General features: G+C 40.9%; 1 protein-coding gene across 1 annotated transcript; it reads right to left on the reverse strand.

Moving 5' to 3' along the window:
• Positions 1-3,452: 3,452 nt before the first annotated feature.
• On the reverse strand, positions 3,453-5,662 carry LOC5574060 (coiled-coil domain-containing protein 58). The gene is made up of 3 exons (XM_001661087.2): positions 5,461-5,662; positions 5,065-5,337; positions 3,453-3,965 (listed from the first exon to the last, which is right to left on the reverse strand). The coding sequence occupies exons 1-3, from the start codon at positions 5,500-5,502 to the stop codon at positions 3,858-3,860; spliced, it is 423 nt and encodes a 140-aa protein (XP_001661137.1). The 5' UTR covers positions 5,503-5,662; the 3' UTR covers positions 3,453-3,857.
• Positions 5,663-8,336: the final 2,674 nt, after the last annotated feature.

Below are 8,336 nucleotides of genomic sequence, written 5' to 3' on the forward strand. Positions count from 1 at the left end.
GGGAACAAGCGTTCCAATTTGCGATCCTGGTGATGGCCTCACGGGCCATATTTGGAAAGGAAAGCAAATACCACCGAGTTGGCGGCGTCGATTTGTTCCGACTTGGAACGGCAGGCTCGTATCCGTTGGAAAAGGTTCCTTGTGTACTCCAACATTTGCTCCGGCGTGTACAGGGAGCCGTCGTCATCGGAGGAAGGAGGAGTGCCGGAAGCACTGGGTCCAGGATTCCCCCATCCAGGAGGGGGCGCATTCCGGACCGATGGAACAGCGGTGGCGGCCGCTAGGCGTTGCTGAACGGAGGTGGCTGGCTGGAGGGATGCCTGCCGGTGGGTTGGTGGAAGCGGTGGCAGGTTGGGCACCTGGTAGCGGGAAGTCGGGAAGTGCTCCTCAGTCAGCGGTGGGGGTGGTTGGCGCTGGCGTTGCCGTCCCAGCTTCTTGGCGGATGCTTGCTGGCGGATTGCCAGGAACTCCGCTCGTTTAGGGCAATTACGACTGCTGCCCTCGTGGTTGGCGCCGCAGTTGGCACACTTCGGCTCGATGCCCTCCTCCATTGGCTGGCATGTTATCGTGGCGTGCGCGCCGGCACATTTGCCACAGCGAGGCTTCATGTGGCAGTTCCTCGTCCCGTGACCGAACGCGAGGCAGTTGCCACACTGCGTCATATCTCGTTTCTTCGGGCGGTAGCGCTCCCATTCAACGACGATGTTGAAGAACGCTCTCACCCTCGTCAGTCCCGCCATGGTGGTGGAACCTTTCTCCAGGTGGGCCAGGTACAGGTTGTCCCGGTATCTCCCTCCTTGCACTCGCCGGATGGGGAAAACGTTTCAGTCCGGCCGACACCATCTCCTCGATGATAGCCTCCGGGGTGTATTCCGGAGCCCGCGAATGATGACCTTCAGCGGCTTGCTACCGGGGGCATCGTGAGTGTAAAACTCCAGCCCCTTTGCCTTCAGCAGCTTGCCGGCCTTCTCGTAGTCTTTGCGGGAGTCGCACATGACCATCGTTCCGGTGTGGCACAGCATGAATAGCGGCTTGATGTTGAGGGCCGTCAGTATCGTATCCGGAAAGCTCAACTTTTCTTCGCAACACGTCCGTTGCTTTCAACAATAACCGATAAACTGATTTCAGCTTTCTGTGAACGATCGCTGCTTGGTCGGATTTTCGATTGTCTCTTCGCTCTCGCTCTTCCTCTTTGTCAGTTGGATTCTTTCATATCAACTGTCTACATAAATTCAAATAACTTTCCAAGGAACGTTTCGTTCAATCACAGAACCCAGCCTAAAGAGTAAACATTGAATAGGGCCTAATATAGGAATGATGTTTATTGCGTGCACTGAAACAAGCGTTGAAGTAATGACAAGCATGATCATGTTTTTAAATTTACTATACCATCTACGATTGAGCTATCATGAACGCTTCTAATTTACGTTTTGTCCCCCTCGATCCAACCGCATCGATAGCCATGCGGTAAGCGTTCACTCTTGATAATCGCAAGATCCTCGGTTCGACCGGGGTCAAGTTCTTAACCATGTTATAGTAATTTTTACTATCGAAATGGTACCATGGTAAAATTGAAAGCACAAAATATTTGAAATAAATGCAAATTTAGTCTGCACAAATCAAGTGGCGTTGTGCATTTAATTTAACCCTCTGATATAGTATTCTCAACAGCAACACTGTTCTCAGTGTGGTAATATTCATCAGTGCTGCCTTCTTAATTATTATTACTGACTTCGATCTAGATTCTAAAACAATTATCATTATAGATATGATAAATAGATATGTATACACCACAGCCAGTTCCGTCCGCAGTGCCGCGATGTCCGTCGTCGCCGCGAACAGGGGGGCAACCTTCGCCTTCTGGGGGACTTGATCCACCGGCAGGGATGCAAACTGATTGCTTGCCAGCAACCTGCTGTTGTAAGCCGCCGGGTTGGCATCATTGCGGGCTTGCTTCGGGGCGCTGGTTTGCCCGTTGTAGGCCAGCGGGGCAGGGATCGAGGCGGAATCCGCCTTCTGACCCATCACTATGGGCCGCGGTTGCTCTGCTTCAGCTTGCAGAGATGCTTTCTGGCTAGCCTAGGAGGTAGGTTAGCGCCGGAGAGCAGTCGCGGGAGCGGGAAATCGCGAAAAAGGTGCACTTCGCACACGAACGGGAAAGAATTCCAACTTGTGTCTAGCAACTCGAGAAACACACAACCGTTCACAACGGCAGTTCGATTGGGAATGGGATTCGGTAGATTATAAAACAAAATTTGTTAGCGTGTAGAAAACATGGAATGTCTGTGATGGCAACAAAGCATTAAGCATCCTTGAAAGGAAATGCTATTCGGTACCGACCTTCAAATTCACCCCAGTGATCAATTTGCCCCCGGATTACGGTAACGATGATTGAATCATGAATGGCATGGACAAACTTGAACGTCTCCTCGAGATCAAAATTTACTCATTCTTCACTCTCAGTTCTTCACTAGCTAGAAGAAAAGCACAGACAAACAGACGTCACACTCTCATCATTGTCCATCGACCAACTTTTTAACAGTCGATTCAAAAATATGGTAGGTGGCCAATCCACCACCCGCAGCGCTCGCATCGTTTTTGTTCGCGTTTGACGTTTGCACACTACCGCCATCTGTTGGCCCGTCGGCCAAATACAATAATTTTAGCATTGGGCGCACATGTCCTCGTGACTATGATTTTGATCGAGATTTGTTCTAAGTGTTACGTCTGTTTGTCTGTGAGAAAAGCATGAGTATGGTTGCTCCTTTTTCAACCAAGCTGAGTAGAATCATGCTTAGATTTGAGTAGAATTTACTTACCATGTACGAACCATTTCTCTGACTAATACTGCGCCTACAAGTAGATAATTCGCAGCACACAACTTGCATACAAAATCCACTAAAATAGACACCTTAGAAGATTTTGATTCAGAGGCTGACGAATAAGAGTGAGGTTAAATTTTGTAAAAACTTTTGAAAACTCAAAATTGGCGTTTGCTGGACAACGAAAACTGAGATAAAAATATAGGGAAAATGGTTTTCATTAGAATCTTGGCAAATTTTACATCAGAATTGGCTTGTTCAATTTCCAAATTTTAGGTGCTTAAGCTTAAGCTTAAGGTGAAACAGCTTGGATTCAAAATTCGATGATGTACCAAAACTTTGAAGACACGAATCTCGCAAAAAGAAGCATCATACTACAGTGCAATTTCTATTTTAGCTTTGTAAACTAGCAAAAAATAAGCAGATCTACTTTGTACATTCATTGTTTCAGCCGTTTTGAGCAGATTAGTGTCTTCAAATTCGCGAGTAGGTGCACAAGCCGGCCATTGAGTCAGCCATGTTTGGATTCCGAGATGTGTCACCTTAATTGAATTGTTCAGTTTCAAAACTCGACCAGGAAGATAACTGTAGTGAACATAGCATTTCGGATTTTCCAATAATGAATTACCATTTAAATTTCTTTCTGTATTTAGTTACTACAATGGAACTTAATTTCGATCCTTATTCCATTCACGAGGTTTTCAGTGGTTTGTATGCTTTCTATACGCTATAACAAATGTAATAAAATTTATTCTCTTGAACGGATGATTCCTTCCCTCAAAAACTTTACGCTCATCTTCCTAACAAAAAAAAAACTAAAAACAGACTGTGTGTTGCAGTGTTCCGCTGACTCGTTGCTGCAGCGAAACCGTTCTCCCATCTGACGTCCTGATAGTGATTAAATGCGTACGTTGTTACACTCTTTAGTACATATCTCTTCCTCAACAATATTGCGGGTGGCTTCCAATTAATGTCTTTGTGCGATTCGCTGCCCAACCAGAAATGAGCCCAAGGCGTTCGGCACTTTTAATGGTTTTACAGTGTATCGAAGTTCACGAATAGCCGGCATCGTTCCCTGAAGGTTTTTTGAGTGCGTTCTCGGATGATATCTTCGACGCTGAGTTCGGCTTGCAATAATCGCAGCTAGAAAAAAAAAAAAGAAATTATTAGTTGTTTTTTTTTCAACTGGGGTCAAATAAGGTTTGTCAAAACTAAGTGTCTACTTGTTTGCTTCACTGAGCAAAATAATATTAATATTTGAAAAGATTTTGTATATCAAAAACAGATTGATTTTCCTGGAGTCATTTCTAAAGTAACGTCCCAGAATCCCTTCAATACAGAGTCAGAATTAGGGCGAATGTGAAGCCTAATACATTCTCAGAAAAATAGATTTGAAGTTCAGCGGATGTAATTTTAATTCTATATTATGTTTCCGATCAATTTAATCGCATGATGCATTTTTGTAGGATCCGTTACAATATTACTTTTGCAGCAAAACATTTAATTTATTTACATATTTTGTATAACATGTTAAAATAAATAAAAATCCATCATGCGCCATTCATCAAAATTTAGAATTGTTGCGCCCCTCGGTTTTTCGTCTCCTTCAGTTTGACAGCAGCGATTGCGCCTTTTGACCTCGTCCTTCTGGTTTGACAATCATCAGCTTCGCCGTTTTGCTACGCTCTTTTACACGAACCTTCTTCACTATCGACCTTCTGCACACTCAGTTTTAAATGCGCCCTGCTGCCATACTCAATCTCAAATGCGCCCGGTTACCACAAGGGGGGAAGTTGGGCGAAATTGACATCAGAGTTTGTATCGAAAAAGAATATCAAATGCGCCTTTCTCACTTATTTCGTGAAAAACGTTATTTTTAAGGAACAGATGTGAATTATATGATTATAATTTATCAAGTAAAGTGTTAGGTGAATAATACTCAGTTTGTTTACATTTGTCAGTTAGGCCGTTAATCTGGTACTGTATTGCCTTGAAGAATCTTTAGAGGAATTTCAAATAGAATTCAAGTGAGAAGTTCTGAAGGAATCTTAAAAAGAATTTCTGCAAAGATGATCCCTTGAAGAGCCCTTTAAAGTATTCCAGAAAAAATCAGCAGAGATACTGCCTATTTTTGTGGCAGTGACCAAGTCTCTAGAAATAGACCTGCTACCAGCCCTAATATCGTTATGATCTTTCAACATCTAAAACTTAAGCAACCCTCTGAACTAAATCAGATTCTTACCTTTCTCTGTTCAGTCTTAAACTGCTTATTCAGCACCACGTCGTCCCGGCTCTCCTCGCGCTTCTCCTTCAGCTGTTTCACGGAATCGGCACACACCAGGATGCACTTCTTGATGGCTTCCTGCCGGTCTCCGTAGCCCGCCTCGAGCTGTTTGTGCAGTTCCCGGCATTTCGCTTCCGGGTTGACCTGTCCCTTGAAGGATTCCGTGGGCAACGACGTGTTTAGCGCGTAGATGATTTTATCATCCAGATCACGCATTTTCTTTAGTTGTTCCTGTTAAAAACATCGCAGATAGAAGGGAAATCTTGAGAGTTGTTTTGTCCCAAAAGGATTACACAACAACCCGGCGATTACAAAGTTCTAGAGGTTAACCTCGGGATTTGTCAGAGTTCCTACCTGGAATTGTGAGAAATCTCCACATTCATATTTGAAATTCATTCCGGACTTATGACTGTAATGCTTCGGGATGGTTTTATGTACAAAAAACTAGGAAAAACGAACAGAAAATTCAAAAACACTTCCCGAGAATCTACCGCACAGAAACAGCACCAGAAACACTTTTGGGAGTTTTGTGGACGACTTTCGCTGTCGTTTCTGATTTGACAGATGATGGTGCTAGCGGTCGTCGAACAAAAGTTCGCGGACGGTGTAGCCTGAGTTCGACTCTGTTATGCAAACTCTACAAAACACTGGAAAAAATTCCATCCAGGAATCAAAACTTGACGAAGATTGGTAACGTGCTCATCTCGACATAGAGCTCTCGCCGAGCGGTGTCACGAACACGTGCACAAATTTGCTGGTTGAAAATACTGCCATTTGATTTTGCTGGGAACAGCTGATCTTTGTTTATATTTTCAACCAGCACTCTTTAAATAGTGTTGGTGACATGTAACGTGTATGTACACGAGCGCAGAAACCACTATTGATATTTATTAGCGCATTTGCTCAAAAGGACACGCGGCGTTGCTCAGAGGAAAGGAACAACCGCGGTTTTGCTCTCGTTTTACTTCATTCTTATCAGAGTCTATGAATGAAGAGTTGCGCAAAGAGAACTGGCAACAAGTTCCCCAATCACAAATCATTTAATTATTCTAGCCACCTATTCTACTGTGTGCGCTTTCCAGTGTTTTTATTTGTTACAAAATCGCAAAGAACAAACTTGAAATTGATCATTGGTTTTGAAATTACAGTAATACCTCGATATAACGTAACCTCGATATAACGTAACCTCTTTATAACGTAACTCGATATAACGTAATTTTTACCTCGATTTAACGTAACTTTTTGTTTGACCCCATTTATTTTTACAATTTTTATTAAAAACATGGTTTATGAACTGCTATAAACTTTTTTCAAGATTCAAACACCTACCAATACTAAATCAGAGCAATTCAAGCATTTACTATCACTGAATACAGTCATAAATCGATATCAAAAATTCTCGACGGATTCTGAAGATGCCTCCAGATATTCTGTCAATAATTGCTCCATGGGCTTATCTCAAACTGTCCTGGTATTCATGTATAAAACTTAAAATCTTTTCTTAAAATAATTCCGACAGGGATATTCCAGAAATTCCACAAGTTAACCCTCCTGATATTCATGTGTAATTTCTCCAGGATACAAAGTGGATACAACTATGAATTCTTCAAACAATTCCACATATGATACCTTATATTTTTCCGGAGTCTAGAAATTTATAAATTATTTCAGCATTTTTTCATGAATTCTTCCAGCGGCCACTTTAAAGGATAATCCAGTTATAATTCTTGGAATGCTCCACAAATTATTCAAAAAACCGTACAGGTATTCGTCCAAAAACCTGAAGAACAATTTTCTTGGCATTTCTCCACCAATTTAATTATGATTTTCTGCAGAACTTTTTACAAATATTTATGCAGAAACCATTCTATATACTACTCTAGGTTCTTCAAGGATTCTATGTGAAATGAAATCTTTCATTGATTCCATCACGAATTTCTTAAGAAAGATTCCAATAATTCTTTTTCATTGGGTTCTTCAAGTAATTCTTGAAGACTATAAATCTAGAATTTTTTTAAGGATGTTTTTTATTACAAAAACATATTCACGGATTTCAAAAACTGAGCATCCTCCTCCTGAGATCCCCCAGAAATTTCTCCTAAAATACTACCGCAAATTCCACTATGTATTCGTTCAGAAACTTTTGCATGAAAAATTACTCGAAGATAGTTCTTGTTTTTGATAGTTTTCTAGTGATTTCTTCATGAATTCTAAAAAAACATTTTTCAAAGAATTTTTGGGACATTCATTCTAAAATTCTGTCTAGAAATTACAAAAAGATTTGCTTCAGGAGTTTTACCACGAGTTCCTCATAACAAAATTCTTGAAATTTCATAACTGCTTGCTAGAAATGTTCATGGATTGCTCAACATTAACATTTTTAAAGATTTCTGAAAGATCTCATCTATGAATTTCTTCTATAGTTTCTCCGACTGTTCAAGGATTCCTCCAAAGTTTTTTCCTGAATACATTTCATTAGGGATTACTGCAATAAAAAGGTAAAAGTAAAAAATAAAACAAGAAGGAAAATATAAAAAAATACATACTGAAAAATATTTAAAAAAAAATATGTGAGATAAACTGAAAATGCCTGCTAGTTCAATAATATCAATATAAGACCCATATTCTCACCAAACAATACATGATGAACGAAATTCAGAAAAAAAATATTTTGCTTCGATATAACGTAACCTCGATATAACGTAACGAAAATAAAAATCGAGTTACGTTATATCGAGGTATTACTGTATAAAGTAATATTGTGCTCTGCAAGATGAATCCACGTAATGCGATTAGGGCCCATTCACAAATTTCATAACGCTGGAGGGGTGGGTGGGTGTCCTAGCGATGTTACGGATCGTACAAAAACAGAAAAATATCAATACAAAAGCGTTACAAGGGGGAGGGTGGGTGTCTAAAAGGTCCAATTTCAGCGTTATGACATATATGAACAAGCCCTTATCTGGAAATGTCGATATACCGTCGCAGTGATAATAAAAATCACCAAATGGTTCAGATTTAGCAAACTTGAAACATTTCCGTCCATGAAGAACGAAAAAATCCAAGCCTACTTGAATTTCGACGTTGCGTTTGAATAGGGTCCTAAAATGTTTAATGAAATCTTGTTTTTATTTAATAATACGAAAGAGCATGTTACTGGAACTACTTTAGTAATTTTTCCCGCTCAAATATCGGTTATATCATATTTAAACTTTAATTTAAAATTTGGG

The sequence above is a fragment of the Aedes aegypti genome, chromosome 2 (assembly GCF_002204515.2).
Source record: "Aedes aegypti strain LVP_AGWG chromosome 2, AaegL5.0 Primary Assembly, whole genome shotgun sequence".
NCBI classification, from domain to species: Eukaryota; Metazoa; Arthropoda; class Insecta; order Diptera; family Culicidae; genus Aedes; species Aedes aegypti.